The 16,964-nt window shown below is 47.0% G+C and overlaps 1 protein-coding gene across 4 annotated transcripts in view; it reads right to left on the reverse strand.

Annotated features, from left to right (window-relative positions):
• prrc2b (proline-rich coiled-coil 2B) overlaps positions 1-16,964 on the reverse strand; it is a 108,563-nt gene that overhangs the window by 42,064 nt on the left and 49,535 nt on the right. For all 4 annotated transcript variants that reach the window (XM_072488797.1, XM_072488798.1, XM_072488796.1 and 1 more), the window contains exons 15-20: positions 16,262-16,499; positions 13,962-14,184; positions 10,914-13,064; positions 9,786-10,006; positions 6,546-6,694; positions 4,676-4,856 (exon numbers count right to left, since the gene is read on the reverse strand). In XM_072488797.1, coding sequence (XP_072344898.1) covers positions 4,676-4,856; positions 6,546-6,694; positions 9,786-10,006; positions 10,914-13,064; positions 13,962-14,184; positions 16,262-16,499 — 3,163 coding nt within the window. The remainder of the gene's footprint in view (positions 1-4,675; positions 4,857-6,545; positions 6,695-9,785; positions 10,007-10,913; positions 13,065-13,961; positions 14,185-16,261; positions 16,500-16,964) is intronic.

Genomic DNA, 16,964 nt, shown 5'->3' on the forward strand with positions numbered 1-16,964 from the left:
TCTGCAGATTGAGCCTGTACCGAACGAGCACCCTACCTAGGTCCATGGTCCCACCCTATCCCCCACTTAACCTATTAGACACCAAGGGGTAATTTAGCATGGCCAATCCACCTAACCTGCACATGTTCGGACTGTGATAGGAAACAGGAGCACCCGGAGGAAACCCACGCAGTCACCTGAGGCCGGAATTGAACCCAGGTCCCTGGCGCTTTGAGGCAGCTGTGCTAACCATTGTGCCACCCTCATGAAGCATATAGGTTTGCATTGTTCACTCTAGCCTGAGACCATTGAATTTCTTTTCATTGAATCCCTAGTGAAGATGGAAGCCATTCGGCCCATTGAGTTTGCACAAATCCTTTGAAATAACACCCTACCCAGTCCCACTCCCCTGTTCCTGTAACCCCTCCTAACCGGCATATCTTTGGACAATAATGGGTAATTTAGCATGGCCAATCCACCTAACCTGCACACCGGTGGGACTGTGGGAGACAACCGGAGCACCTGAAGGAAACCGACGCAGACGCAGGGAGACTATGCAAACTCCACACATAGTCACCCAAGGCCGAAATAAAACCCGAGTCCCTGACCCGGTGAGGCAACAGTGCAAACCACTGTACCACCATGTTCTCGTTAATTGGTGTATCAGTGCATCTTTGTCCTCATGTCCCTTTCCTTGAGTACAGTGATGAAAAGGTCAGAAAGTTGTTTTGTAGCATCATTTATACCAATGTAATGAAGCTACATTTTATATCCATCCACATGATATATAGTGTAAAAACATATTTCTCCAGTTCCCAAACTCTTCTAAAGTTTTTCAAATGGTGACGGCAGGCTGGAGGCAGCCGCGCGTTGGAGGGCTCCCGTTCGGGAACGGCATTGTCGGGGATTAACGCCCGGTCCTAGGGCCAGCGAAGGCAGTAAAAGTCGGGAGACAGCACAGAGGAGAAGAATGTTGAAGAACAGCAAAAAAACGGCCGTGAAAAAAGCGTCTGAAAGTCCGTTTGGGGGGGTGGGGGTGGAAAGGTCACCGCGGGGTCAGCAAAAAAAATGGAGGCTGGAGCACCAGGGGAGGCCGCACTGCTTACGGCTGAAGGAATAACTAAGGTGATGGCTGCGGAATTCGAAAAGCTGTTGGCGCAGATTGCGAAATGCATGGAGACGGTGAGGAAGGAGATGAGGGAGGTTTTGAGTGAGCTGGTGTAGGAGGCGGTTTCCCTGGTGATGACGGCGGTGGCGAGCGCAGTGGCGGAGGTGCGAGAGCAAGGGGAGGCGCTGAAGGAAATGGAGGAGACGTTATTGCAGCACGGTGATCAACTTGCCTCGATGGGGAAGGAGATGCGGAAGGTGATGGACATTAACAAGGATCTGCGAGGAAAAATGGAAGACCTGGAAAACAGATCCAGGCGACAGAATTTGAGGATTGTGGGGCTGCCCGAAGGAGTTGAAGGACCGAAGCCGACTGAGTATTTTGCCGCGATGCTGGCAAAACTATTGGGGGAGGATTCCTCCCGATATGAACTGGATCGGGCTCATCGGTCGTGGAGGCCTGTACCAAAGGCGAGTGAGGCGCCAAGGGCAGTAACTGTGCTTCCGTAGGTACAGTGTGAAGGAGAAGGTCCTGAGCTGGGCCAAGCAGAAGCGGGTGTGCAGTGGGGTGGAGCTGGTATATGTGTATACCAGGACTTTACGGTGGAGCTGGCGAGGAGGCGGGCTGCCCTCAACCGGGTGAAGAGGGCACTGCACATTAGCAAGGTGCAGTGCGGCATTGAATATCCAGCAAAGCTGAGGGTGACTTATAAGCTCAGGGACTTTTATTTTGGAACGGCGGAAACAGCGGAGGAGTTTGCGAAGGCAGAAGGACTGTGGCAGAACTGACAAATTGAGGAATGGCCATGTGCCGATGTAACCTCATGACTGTATTTTCTTCTTTTTTGTATCACTGGCTCCTTTAGCCCCCTACCGCGCGCAATGTTGTATATATTTGGACAAGGGAAGGGATGGGACTTTCACTCGAAATTAGGGTTCTTTGGGGTGTAGGTGGATATGCGGGGTGTGTGTGCTAAAAGGGGATCTTTGGGCTTTCCTAGGGCCGGGCAAGGGAAAGGGACCCGGGCGGGGGCCTCCACGCTGGCCGGTTTAAGCAAGCCAGTGAACGGGAGTGAGGTGGGGGGAGGGGCTGCGGCCATCGGAGCCTGGCAGAACAGGGTCCGAGTGGTCTAGCCGGGGTGGAAAGTTGGGGGGAAGGAACCGAGGTTGGGAGGAGTTTTACAAGAGGCAGTGGACGGGAGGACTTTTGGGGGGGGTTACAACTCTGGGGTATCATGTACGATACTCTTTCAGAGGCTGGATGGCGTTAGTTGGGGGGGGGGGGGAGCTGTGTAGATTAAGGGTGACTACGGGTAATCCCTGATTCCTTTTTGTCATTTGTTTATGTAAACATGCGGATTGAGGTTTGGGGGTTGGTGGGTAGATGGGATCGTTGTTATTATGGGGATTGACATATCTTGCTGATTATTGTTTATTGTTGATGGATGTAAATGTGGGAGAAAATGTGAAAAAGGAGAATAATTTTTTTTAAAAATAAAAGTATTTCAAATGGCTGAGTCTCTGTAACAAGCTGCAAACACTTGGGCCAGGCAGTATAAAAGCAAATTACTGCAGATGCTGGAATCTGAAACGAAAGAGAAAATGCTGGAAAATCTCAACAAGTCTGGCAGCATTTGTAGGGAGAGAAAAGAGCTAACATTTCAAGTCCGATGACTCTCTGTCAAAGCTAACAGACAGAGAAAGTGGGAAATATTTATACTGTGGAGTGAGAATGAAAGATGAGTCATAGCCACAGAAACCCAGGGAAACCGGGTGCCAATGGCCACAGAAACCAAGGGGAAAGAGTGCGAATGGCAGTCCCCAGAGAGAACAAAAGATGTGAAAGGGCAAACAGCAGGGAAAGTAACATCAGAGGATGAACTTTAGATGTGGGGGAAGGGGAATGGGGAAGCAGAGGACAAGGTGAAGGAAAGGTGGATAAGATTTGGGGGGGGGGGGAAATTAAATGTATATTAAGAAAGAAAGAAATTGTAAAAGACAGTTAAAATGAAATGAAAACAAATGGGTCGAGGTGGGGTAGAGCTGATCATCTGAAGTTGTTGAATTCGATGTTCAGGCCGGAATGCTGTAGCGTGCCTAACCAGAAGAGGAGATGTTGTTCCTCCAGTTTGATTGAGCTTCACTGGAACATTGCAGCAGGCCAAGGACAGACATGTGGGCATGGGAGCAGGGTCTTTTGTTAAAATGGCAAGCAACAGGAAGGTCAGGGTTCTGAATGCGCACAGACCGAAGATGCTCAGCAAAGCGATCACCCAGTCTGCGTTTGGTCTCTCCGATATAGAGGGGACCACATTGGGAGCAGCGAATGCAGTAGACCAAATTGGAAGAACATAGAAAAATACAGCACAGAACAGGCCCTTCGGCCCACGATGTTGTGCCGAACCAATACAGCACAGAACAGGCCCTTCGGCCCACGATGTTGTGCCGAACCTTTGTCCTAGATTAATCATAGATCATAGAATTTACAGTACAGGAGGTCATTCGGCCCATTGAGTCTGCACCGGCTCTTGGAAAGAGCACCCTACCCAAGGTCAACACCTCCACCCAACACTAAGGGCAATTTTGGACACTAAGGGCAATTTATCATGGCCAATCCACCTAACCTGCACATCTTTGGACTGTGGGAGGAAACCGGAGCACCCGGAGGAAACCCACGCACACACGGGGAGGATGTACAGACTCCGCACAGACAGTGACCCAAGCTGGAATCGACCCTGGTGCTGTGAAGCAATTGTGCTATCCACAATGCTACCGTGCTGCCCTTAAAGATGCAAGTGAAACGCTGCTTAACCTGGAAGAGTGCTTTGGGCCTGGGATGTTGAGCATGGAAGAGGTAAAGGGGCAGGTGTTACACCGTCTACGATTGCATGGGAAGGTGCCATGGGTGATGGGAGAGGTACTGGGTATAGTGGAGGAGTGGACTAGATTGTCTCGGAGAGAACGGTCTCTGCGGAATGCTGACAGAGGGAGTGAAGGGAAGATGTGTTTGGTGGTGGCATCACGCTGGAGTTGGCGAAAATGGTGGAGGATTCTGCTTTGCAGTATCTGTGGGGAGAGAGAAAGAGTTCACATTTCAGGTCTATGGGCCTTTATCAAGAGGCTAGGAGGTCATTGACCTGAAACTCTGGTTACGCTCTCCACAAATGCTGCCTGACCTGCTGCGAACTCCCAGTATTTTCGATTCAGATTTTCAGCATCCAGAGGGCTACCCGGTGTCACTGTGGTGAGCACGGTTGCCTCACAACACCAGGGACTGGGATTCAATTCCAGCCTTGAGTTTCTGTCTGTGTGGAGTTTGTACGTTCTCCCTGCGTCTGCATGGGTTTACTCCCACAGTCCAAAGATGTGTAGGCTAGGTGGATTGGCCATGCTAAATTGCCCCCTAGTATCTAGGTTTGGTGTGGTTATTGCGATTTTGTGGGAAGGGGGCCTAGGTACGGTGCTGACTCGATGGACCGAATGACCTCCATCAGCACTATTTCTTGCTTTCATTTCTGAAACAACTGTGAATTACAAAGAGGTTTTCTGTCAGCCAGGCTTTGCATGGACACAGTGATAACCAGCTTACTTGCACCAGAGTTCTCCCAGATCTCAGTTCCTAAGCTGCTGGATGTGGCCTGCCCCTTGGAGAAGGAGCCGTCCTCTGCCTGCTCAACGACTGTGTTGGAAAGTTGCTGTTTTTTAACAAATCGAGGAGGAATCTTGGACGAAGACGTCCAGCTCTTTTCATTCCGGTTTTTCCCAGGCGCCTGTAAAGAAAAAATGCCCATCTGTGAAAGTGAGAAATTTTAGCTCCATGTAAAGTATTCAACAATCCCACATTCTCTTTATTTTGCAAAACAATAACTATCTTGCGGTTTAACCCCTTTCACGAGCTCGCATCTCCCCATCTCTGTAAAGTTTACATTGGTACAACCCTGTGAGATCTTTGCACTCCATTAATTCTGGCCTCTTGCAGATCCTCAATACCTTTCTTTCCACTTTTGGCTGCCGTGCCTTCACCTGCTTAGACCACAGGCTCTGGAATTCCCTTCTTAAACCACTCCTGGCTTCTCCCTTCTCCTTTAAGATGCTCCTTAAACCCAACCTTTTAGATCGACCATAGTGCAGGTCACCTGCACTATTTTGTTAGATGGCTTGATATTGAAGTTTGGCTGATAATGCTCCTGTGATGGTCCGATGAATACAATAAAGTGTAATTTCATACAAATTGTTGCAAGTTGTGCAGTAAGTTCCTGTTTTAAGTTGTCTGATTCAGCATTGCTCCAGTTTAGTGTCATGAATATAACGGAACTTCTACTTTAGTTAGCATCGTTTCATGCTGTGGCCAATTTAGCACCGCATTTACAGAGTGGTGCCATTTGGAGCAACCCTTTCCCACTGCTTCACTCCCTAAACCCCAATCCATCCCAATTGTCATATCCCTGCCTGATGCCCCCGGTCACTGCTTCACTCCTGATCCGCTCTGACTTGCAGCCTCTGCTCACCGTTCCCTTTTGAGCCCTTGCTCCCAGCAAGATTTTAGGAGAGGGAAGCAGTAAGTGGGAGGAGGCAACCGGCGGAGACTGGGGAGGAGGCCGGCACAAGGCGGAGGGAGAGGCCGGTGAAGGGGGAGTAGCCAGTAAGCAGGGCATAAGTAAAAAGAGACAGCATATTTCTTTGATAACTTTTAAAATAAAATAAATTTAAACGTATTTAATTTATGAATATACGTATTTAGTAATGAACAGTATTTCAACTCATGGTATGTTTTAATTTTTGTTTTGGTAAGCAAGGTCCTATTGCAACCGAACTATAGGTTTTACATTGATTGTGACGTGAAAATCTGATTTGCGACAAGTTGTACTTTTCAGGAATGCAGCTACAACGTGACATGAGGAATTACTACAATATCAACGTAAACTCATTGAATCAAAGGGGAGAGGTTCAAATTTCTCACAAAAACATTGCTGCAGGTACGGGGTCACATCATGTGCCATAGTGATTAGCACAATTGCTTCACAGCTCCAGGGTCCCAGGTTCCGAGTCCCGGCTTGGGTCACTGTCTGTGGGGAGTCTGCACGTTCTCCCCGTGTGTGCGTGCGTTTCCTCCGGGTGCTCCGGTTTCCTCCCACAGTCTAAAGATGTGCAGGTTAGATGGATTGGCCATGCTAAATTGCCCTTAATGTCCAAAATTGCCCTTAGTGTTGGGTGGGGTTACTGGGTTATGGGGATAGGGTAGAGGTGTGGGCTTGGGTAGGGTGCTCTTTCCAAGAGCCGGTGCAGACCCGATGGGCTGAATGGCCTCCTTCTGCACTGTAAATTCTATGATCTATGATCAACACTCAAATATAAAATTCACACCCACTAAACTGTGCCAGTTAGCTAAGCCAGACGCAGTGAGGGAGAACAATTTCATTTGCAGTGGCTCAATTTGATGCTGAAGCTAACCCACATACCTGCAATGTCTGTTCTTTCTTCCTACGCTCTTCCTCAAGCAAACGGCGGTGTTTCTTTGAGATGACCTCAGTAAACCCATCGTTCACTGTTGACACCGACTGCTGCTCCTCCACAGCCACGGCTGGATGATCATCAATAATGACAACACCTTAAAGAGAGATTTCATCAGAATCTACCAGCATTCAAGTTACTGCTCAGTTAGTTGTGATTTTAAAAAACACACTTCACCTTCCCCCATGAATGATGCCAGTATGGAGACTTCCTTTGCTCAGCTGTGCTGTGAACAGTAGCAGTGTGAGGTGTGAAATCATGGCTCAGTGAGTCTGAGTCACAATGTGGTGGGTTCAAATCCAACTCAAGAGACTTGAACACATAATCCAAAGCAGTACTTCTCACTCATTCACAGGATGTGGACATCGCCGACAGCTGATCACACTTGAGAAGGCGGCAGTGAGCTGTTTTCTTGAATTCAACTGAGTTGCTCGTGAGGTCATTTCAGGGGTCAGTTACATTGCTGTAGGTCTGGGGTCACATATCGGCCAGACTGGGTAAGGGAGATTTTATTCTTTAAAGGACATTAGTGAATCAGATGTGTTCTACAACAATCCGATAGCTTCATGGGTCATTACTGATAGCAGCTTTTTATTCCAGATTTTTCTTACTTCAGTGAATTTAAATTCCCCAGTTGCCATGGTGAGATTTGTGGTATAGGAACAAAGAAATGTACTGTGATGTGGAGATGCCGGCGTTGGACTGGGGTGAGCACAGTAAGAAGTCTTACAACACCAGGTTAAAGTCCAACAGGTTTGTTTCGATGTCACTAGCTTTCGGAGCGCTGCTCCTTCCTCAGGTGAATGAAGAGGTATGTTCCAGAAACATATATATATATATATATATATATAGACAGATTCAAAGATGCCAGACAATGTTTGGAATGCAAGCATTAGCAGGTGATTAAATCTTTACAGATCCAGAGATGGGGTAATGCCAGGTTAAAGAGGTGTGAATTGTATCAAGCCAGGACAGTTGGTAGGGTTTCGCAGGCCAGATGGTGGGGGATGAATGTAATGCGACATGAATCCCAGGTCCCGGTTGAGGCCGCACTCATGTGTGCGGAACTTGGCTATAAATTTCTGCTCGGCGATTCTGCGTTGTCGCGTGTCCTGAAGGCCGCCTTGGAGAATGCTTACCTGGAGATCAGAGGCTGAATGCCCTTGACTGCTGAAGTGTTCCCCGACTGTTGGAATGTTACAAACCTGTTGGACTTTAACCGGTGTTGTAAGACTTCTTACTGTGCAAAGAAAAGTACAGCATCGGTTTGGATTGGATTTGTTTATTGTCACGTGTACTGAGGTACATTGAAAAGTATTTTCCCACGAGCAGCTCAAACAGATCATTTAGGAAATAAAAAAAGAAAATACATAAAAGGGCAACACAAGGTCCACAATTTAAATACATAGACACCAGCATCAATTGAAGCATTAAAAGATTAGTACGATTATGAGATGTAAAAAGAGGATCTGTTTGGGAGAACTCGCAGAGTCACCACGCTCCGGCACCATCTTGCTGCAGAACAGGCCGTTCAGCCCTCCAAGCCTGCGCCGACCATGCTGCCCGTCTAACCTAAAACCTTTTACACTTCTGGGGCCCGTATCCCTCTATTCATGTATTTGTCAAGACGGCCCTTAAATGTCACTATCTTTTTTAAAAAAAAAATATTTTTATTGGTATTTTCAATTTTTACACGCAGTTGTACATCCTGTTATCATCCATCTTGGTGCGCTTTCCATGCGCCCCACCCCCTTCTTTCGCACTCTTACCCCCCCCCCCCCCATTCTATTTGTGTAGGGTATACTATCCCCTGGCTTCTGCTCTTCCCTTCCCACCCCGTCTTTCCTTTGTACTTTCTGCCTTGTGGATTTGGGGGGGGGGTCTTGCGCCCCCACCCCCTCCCTATGTGGCATTCCCCTCATTTCCCCCAGGTTCCCTCCTCTCTTTCTTCCCTAAATGTCACTATCGTCCCTGCTTCCACCACCTCCTCTGGCAGAAGGTTCCAGGCACCCACTACCCTGTCCGTAAAAGTCTTTCCTCGTACATCTCCTCTAAACTTTGCCTCTCACACCGTAAACCTATGTCCCCAAGTAATTGACTCTTCCACCCTGGGAAAAAGTTTCTGACTGTCCACTGTCCATGCCCCTCAATTTTATAGACTTCTATCAGGTCGCCCCTCAACCTCCGTCATTCCAGTGAGAACAAAGAGTTTATCCAACCTCTCCACGTAGCTAATGCTCTTCACACCAGGCAACATCTCAGTTAACATCTTCTGTACCCTCTCCAAAGCCTCCACATCCTCTGATAAGGGTGGCGACAGAATTGAACACTATATTCCAAGTGTGGTCTCACTAAGGTTCTGTACAGCTGCAGCAGGACTTAACAATTTTTAGACTCAATGCCCCATCCGCTGAAGACAAGCATGATGCCTTCTTGAAGACACTGCTACACTATCTTTTGAATGAGACTGTACTGTTTTGAAGAGGAGCTGGGGAATTCTCCCTGGTGGTCAGTCCAATGTTTATCTCTCAACTAACATCACTGAAACAGATGATCTAGTTACACTGCTGTTTGTGGGAGCTTGCTGTGCACAAACTGGCTGCCACATTTCCTACATTACAACAGTGAAAACATTCATTGCCCGTCAAGCACTTTGGAACATTCTGAGTTCGTACAAGACGCGATATAACTGCAAGCTCTTTCTTTCCTTCACTCATGCTACAGTCAATGCTTGGGAGCCCCCTGGAAACTGTGAAATAAAGTTATATCTAAAATTGACAAGTGGATGGATCAATATCAGCATCGAACAAACTGAGAACTAATCTCAAAAATGCCCTTAAATCTGCGATAAACTCAAGAGTACAATGCAATCCTATATCTTTAGTCTCAATTCTAAGATAAATCTTATTTAAATAGAAATATGCCTGTGGGCAGCACGACGGCGCAGTGGTTAGCACTGCTGCCTCACGGCATCGAGGTCCCAGGTTCGATCCCGGCTCTGAGTCACTGTGCGCGTGGAGTTTACACATTCTCCTCGTTTTGCGTGGATTTCGCCCCCACAACCCAAAGATATGCAGAGTAGGTGGGTTGGCCATGCCAAATTGCCCCTTAATTGGAAAAAAATGAATTGGGTACTCTAAATTCAAAAAATAAAAACAAAAAAGGAAAAGAAATATGCCTGTACTTACTTGCATAATTGTTTAAATCAAACTGGGCCAAAGCATCGGTCTTTTCCTTTGCCTTTTTCATGCCAGATTTTACGTCTTTTTCTTTCTTTTTATTCGACGCATCCTTCATTGCATTTTGAACAGCCACTGGGTCATGGGGAACGACTCGATCTACACAGTACACCGTGTTGACGTTCCCCCCATTCACTGCTATCTGATCACACTGCTGGTCTTCGGCATACCTGTTTTGAGAAATGCAACGGTCAGATAGAATGTCAGCAGCTCCAGCAATCCGACATCTGCCGGCGCCAATTTTGCCACTCTTACTCAAACTGAGTTACCTCAGGTCCTCGTGGACCTATAACTGGATGGCAGCACAATGCTGTGGGGTGATGCTCACCTTGTCTGGCAGTAGAGAAAGAGTAAAAAAAGCAAGGCCAGCAGAGGCCCTGCTCTATCACAGACCCACAGCCGTATTAATCAATGGAATACAATACAGACCCGAAGCAGCGAATGGATCGACATTTCACAGCTTCTTGCCCTTTGGAGGGAGAAAGCAGTAAAGGAGCAACGCAACAAAGTAGGTTATGCCTTACGAAAGAGAGAGAAAAAAAGCCAACAGAACCAGAAATTTGAGATAACATAATAACTGATACTTTCTTATTAAATTGAACTTTGTAATTCAGATTGGACGGAAGTGGTTGAAATCAGATATTCTGAAGTTGTCACATCTCATTATAGGTCTCAAATTGTGCAATCCTGCTGCATTTCTACATTGGCTCCATTTTCAAGTTTATTACGGGGGACTGTAAAGGGAGATGAACTGAAAATAGTCCTGGTTGCACTGCTGTCTCACGGCGCCGAGGATCCGGGTTCGATCCTGGCCCCGGGTCACTGTCAGTGTGCAGTTTGCACATTCTCCCAGTGTCTGCGTGGGTCTCACCCCACAACCCAAAAACAAAATGTACAGATAGGTGGACTGGCCATGCTAAATTGTTTTTTTAAATTTTTACCATCCCGATTATAACTTAAAATGAGATAATAATAACTATTTGGGTTTAGTACCACCACACAAGCAAAGTCTCAAAGGGAGAACTGACAAAAAACTAAACACTTAGTCCAACTGTATGAAATAGCCACATTATTTACCTTTTGTTCCTTGATGGTTGTCCAGTTACCTTCTCATTCCTTGGACCAGTCCCATTAGTTTTTGGAGCTTTTCCACCATAGCCTGGGTTCGCCCTGCGGTTTTGCCTGTCAACTGGACGTTGGCTGGAGAAACTGCGTTTAGCTAACTCTTTCCTCTGTCCGAGACCATTGTCTGCCACGTCTACTTCGGTTGCTAGGTTGTTGTGGCACACTCTGTTCTCTCTGTCCCGCCTCTCTGTAAAGTCACTGCTTTCGGAAGCTGTCTCCCACTCCTCGTTAGCTTGATCAGAGGAATTTTGATTGGACAGGTCTGGCGACTTATTGCCAGCTACAAGAGAGGCCATTTCTTGATCATCGGTCCTTGCAGTCATATTAGATAAACCATGGTCTGCAGGAATAGCCACATCACTTTTCACTTCAGTGGCTGCATCTTTTTCTTGTTTGAGGCGCCTGAATCTTGGAGGTTTGTCCTGCCGGGGAGGTCGTCTTCTCCTTGGGGGCAAATCCATCGACCGCTCTCTTTTGGGTGGTTGGTCATCTACAACCGAGATTCCAGAAAACAGAATTTTGTCTCCAACTCCGTTTTCCTCTCCGGTATTCTCCAGTGCTACTTCCAGAGGCCTGTTGAGTACTTTTGTAGATTCTTTTAGAGGCTGCCTTTTGGACAATGGCATGCACGTGGAAGCATCGCCATTCAGTTGATAGGTACCATTTACCTTGTAGATCCCCCCTCTGTTTTGCCTTGAGGATATTCCCCGAGGGACAAAGTTGCGTCCTCGCCCGGGGTTGCTCAGCCGAGGAGGTAATGCCCTCTCAAATACTTTTGGGAGTCCTCTTTCGTCCTCCACCTCACCAACCATCGGCCCATCAGCTGGTATCCTCTTGGATCTCTTCACAGAGTCCTTGAACATATTCTTCCCCTCTCTGTCTGAATACGCTGCATCACTGGTGCCTTCACTGCCAGCTCCAGATCCCCTCTGTCTCCGTCGCTTTGGTATATCTTCATATTCAGACCCCTCACTGCGTGTCTCGCTAGCATTTCGACGGCGAGAGGAGTTCTTCTGGCTTTCATCTAAAGGGTTACTGTAATCCTTAGGATTTTGCCGATTTCCTCTGCTCAAGTTGTTATAAGAACCTCTGATCTCTCCAGCCCGGCCATAAAAATCTCCTCGGCCTCTGCCCCTTCCCCGTCCTTGGCCTCTACTACTTAAGTTATGTTGATCATCATCTTCAATCCAGCTTCTCCTCTGCGGTGGAGGAAAATCAATGCCATCTTTATTCACTGGTCTTACCTCCCATGCCTTATTTTCCTTTTTTTGTGGTTTCTCTACTTCCCAGTCAAATTTAGTTGGAGGCACAGGCAGGACAGTCAATTCTTGTCTAACATTCAAGGATGAAGTCTGTGATGATGGAGTTGTGCCACCACTGGTGCCTTTCAACACTTTGTTCTCAGTCTTGATCTGTTCTGTCTTAGTGTGGCTGTTTTTTGCAACAGATTCCAACTTTACTTTCTCTGTCTCTTCACCCTTCTCAGTCTTGAGGTCTTTAAGCACTGGTTTCTTAATTGGTCCAGATCGTCTGCCTGTCATTTTTCCGACAGTCTCACGACGATCTCCGTGGCTTCCTTTCAGTGGTTCCCATTGGGGTGCAGGATTAGGTTCCCTCTTTGGCAGATTATCAGTCTGCCATATTTCTGCCCTGAAACCTTTCTCCTCTCTGGTGGCGTCTTCGTGTTCGTTCACCTTAGGGCTTGGGGGCTCTTTCTGGTGCACATAATCCCAGGCGTGAGACACCAGCTCTTCAACATTCTCAGGTGATTTCGAGGTCTCAGTACTGTCCCTCATCAGGGACCCGCTCAGCCCCCCCTGCTCACTTTCAGATGCAAAAAGTTCTTTATGAAGTAATTGGGAACTTGTTTGATGCTGGAAGAGGACATCCCGACCCAGAACTGCTGACATATTTGGAGCTGCATCTGGCCTCCGGTCCTTTATTAGTTCAGTTTTTTGTTCCAGACGAACCATACTTAGCAATTTGTCTGCTGGTGCGACTCTGTACTCATCTAACTGCTCCTCAAATGGATCTCTCTGAATCTTCATGGTCTGGTGGGAAATGGGATCTGCCCTCACAGGTGGAGTGGCAAGTCTTTCAATCCTGTAATAAAGAATAATTGTTGGGGAGTTAAAAGAAATACTGAATGGATCAAAAACATCGGCAGGGTGCGGGGTCCCAACCCAGCAGATTCCCAGCTTTCGTAATTTCTCTGGAAATATGGCAGTGTCATTTAAAAGTCTAAAATCAGAACCAATGTTTCCTGTAAATGTTTCCATACTCAACGGCACTGTGCAGGCCACTCGCAAGTTGTCCCCTGTAAGATACTGTCCAGGATAATTTAAAGATCAGCCATGATCACAACGAATGGTGGAGCAGGCGCGAGGGGCTGAATGGCCTCCTCCTGCTTCTATTTTCTATGCTTCGCTTACAAATACACCGGCCGTGCAAAACAAAAATAATTTAGAGGGGCCACTGATCAGAACCGTGCGCAAAAATTTCAAGCTTAAAATTCTAGTCACTTTTGTAAATTGTCCAACACAATTGAACAGATCAAAGTTATTCGAAGACCCTCAGTTGGCTGGGCAGCTGGTTCGTGATGTGGAGCGATGCCAACAGCGCAGGTTCAATTCCCGCACCAGCTGAGGTTACTCATGAAGGCCCCATTTCCTCAACCTTCCCCCTCGCATGAGGTATGGGGACGCTCAGGTCAAACGGGAGAGCAGCCTATGGTCCTCTGGAACTATGTTTTTTCTCTCCAGCATTTTCTGCTTATAGAACAGATTGATCTATTCACATTCCATTTTAAAGCTACTTTTAGAGGGAAGAGCAAATACGCATAATATGTATGAAATTTATTTCATCGTTGTCGTGAGTGACCACGTGCATACAAATCTTATTAGGGGGACTGCTTCTGTGGACACCCACTTAGTCTTTGGTGGGCCAGTTATCAATCCTAAACTGGCATCGCTAGTGATCCTCTAAAGACAAGAAACTCACCGAACATTTCTCTCTTCTTTACTGCTATCCTCTTGGGATCTCGGAGAGGTTAACATAAAAGTCCGGTTTGGAGGAGGTGGGTAGTCCTCTTGACCCCAGCTAAATTGTGACTCTGTAGGTGGGCTTCTTCTCCCCTGGAACAGAATGGGAGGCCGGTTGTGCTGCTCGGATCCGGAGGTGACACTGTCTGAGCGATCTGGGCGCATCACGGGCTTCATCATTCCTACACAAAACGGATTCTTCTTAGAATACAAATGATCGAGTTTTGACTGAAAATTTATCAGACATTATCCCTGCCCCTGCTTAACCAGTGAATACATAGTAAGCGGAACCAAGTAAAATTTTGTTTTATTGAGCCATTAAGTCTATGATTCCTACGGTTTCATGAATTCCTATAAAGACAAATCTGACTTTCTTTGTTCTTTTGTCTCAGTTGTAAGTGAGAGATAACAAATGTTTCTTCTGTTAGGAGTAGAGGAGTGGAAGAGAAGGTAGACAAATAGTCACCATGCTTTTGTGCATTGTCTTGCAGATTGGAAAGCAGCCTGCTTGCTACCACAGTTGCAGATATTTAGCAGTGGTTCAGAAAGATGCGGACCAAAGAGAAAACACACAACACAATCCACATACACCTGCCCCCTTAGAACGTCGCTCTTCCTGATCAAAGTGACAGTATTTAGGGCACTCCCAATTGCAAAACAATTAGGAAATAAGACCATTCTACTTTACTGCATAGATATGAGAATTTCAATTTCTACAACGTTAGTCACATTACACGAGCAAAGATCACAGATGTATGAATGAGCAAGAAGTAATGAGAGGTTGTTTCCACTCAAAGTTCTAAAGAGCTGGAAGTAAGCAGATTCATTCATGCCGACAAAAGACAAACAAGAAGCAACACATACTACCAGTCCCGTGGTGGTAGCGGCCCTGAGGATCTGGGGTCAGTGGAGGAGGTACATTGGTGCAGTAGGTGCATCGGTTTGGTCCCCAACATGTGACAACCATTGGTTTACTCCGGGGAGCTTAGATGGGGGATTTCAGGTATGGCAATGGGTGGGAATTGAGAAGATGGGGGACCTGTTTCTGGAAGGGAGCTTCCCTAGCTTCAGGGCGCTGGAGATGTTCGGGCTGGCACCAGGGAATGACTTCAGGTGCGGGACTTTCTGTGCAGGCAGGTATCATCCTTCCCACTCCTGCCACTGAGAGGGACAGTGTAGTGTCTAGGGGATGGGTGGGGGAGGGGAGCGTCTTGGACATCTACAAAGAATTAATGGGGGAGGAGGAGACGCATATAGAGCAGCTGAAACGCTAAGTGGGAGGAGGAACTAGGGGGTGAGATGGAAGACGGCCTATGGGCGGAGGCGCTGAGCAGGGTCAATGCGACCGCTACATGCGCAAGGCTCAGCTTGATCCAATTTAAGGTGGTGCACCGGGCGCACATGACAGTGGCCCGGATGAGCAGATTTTTTGGGGTGGAATACAGGTATGTCAGATGTGCGGGTGGACCAGCGAACCATGTCCACATGTTCTGGGCATGCCCAAAACTTAGGAGTTACTGGCAGGGGTTTGCGGATGTCATGTCCGGGGTATTGAAGACAAGGGTGGAAATGAGTCCAGGCGTAGCGATCTTTGGGGTGTTGGAGGACCCGGGTGTTCAGGAGGAGAGAGAGGCAGATGTTCTGGCCTTTGCCTCCTTGGTAGCCCGACGATGGATATTACTGGCTTGGAGGGAGTCTAGGCCTCCGAAGTCAGAGGCCTGGTTAACCGACATGGCGAGCTTTCTCGGCCTGGAAAAGATCAAGTTCGCCTTGAGAGGGTCGGTGTCAGGGTTTGCCCGGAGGTGGCAACCATTCATTGACTTCTTTGCGGAGAATTAATCGTCGGGGGGGGGGGGGGGGTTAGGGTAGTATAGAGTAGGGGGTTAAATAGGCGGGCCTTGGCGGGACGGACATCAGCGGTTGCCTCATGAATATTGTTCTTTGTACTCTATTTTTTGTACTGTGGTTGTTTGTTATGCCAAAAATACCTCATTAAAATTGTTTGTTTAAAAAAAAAAGCAACACATACATAGATCAGACTGCGTTTGTAGAAAACACCAGAAGATTCATTGCAGTGTAAATGTAATCCTACTTGTGACAGTAAAAATTATTATTATATTTGTACTTAACCCTGTTGGTTTTTTTTTTCTTTCTCATTTTGTTATTGATATTTTATGAAAACCTTTAATAAAAATTATTTTTTAAAAAAGATTATTATTATAAGATTGTATTTTTTTTTTTACTTCCACATTAACTTACCAGAGGGGTGAACCCCCGATGGGAAGAAGTCAATTGGCGGTCTTCCTGGACTCAGTCGAGGGTCCATATATGAAGGCATCATCATCCAACGAGGGTCATAGCCAAGCATGTGTGGAGGGGGTGGGGCAACTGGGCTGGGATAAATATGTCTCTGTGAATGCGAATGAGGGGGTGCAACCGACGGTGGCATCACAGGACCCTGCTGCTGCTGCCGTTGCTGCATCTTTAACAGCTGCTCCTGGTTGTACACAAGTGAGAAATAATACAAACAGTATAGATTTACACTTTTTGATTGGACGTGCTATGCATGAATCGCAAAAGATTAATCCGCATATCCAGCAAGCAATTAGCAAAGTTAATAAAATGCTGTTGTTTATTGCAAGGGGAATTGAATACAAGAGTAGGGAGGTTATGCTTCTGTTATACAAAGCATTGGTGAGACCATATCTGGAGTAGTGTATACAGTATTGGTCTCCTTATTTAAGGAAAGATGTCAGTGCATTGGCAGGTTTTCTTATCAGGAAAGGTTGGACAGGCTATACTTGTATACGCTGGAGTTTAGACAGGCACGAGGTAACTCGGTTGAAACATGCAAGATTCTGAGGGATCCTGACAGAGTGGACGTGGAAAGAATGTTTCCTCTTGTGGGTGAATCTAGAACGAGGGGGTCACTGTTTCAAAATGAGGGACTACCCATTTAGGA

Source organism: Scyliorhinus torazame, chromosome 22 (genome assembly GCF_047496885.1).
Source record: "Scyliorhinus torazame isolate Kashiwa2021f chromosome 22, sScyTor2.1, whole genome shotgun sequence".
In the NCBI taxonomy this organism is placed as follows: Eukaryota; Metazoa; Chordata; class Chondrichthyes; order Carcharhiniformes; family Scyliorhinidae; genus Scyliorhinus; species Scyliorhinus torazame.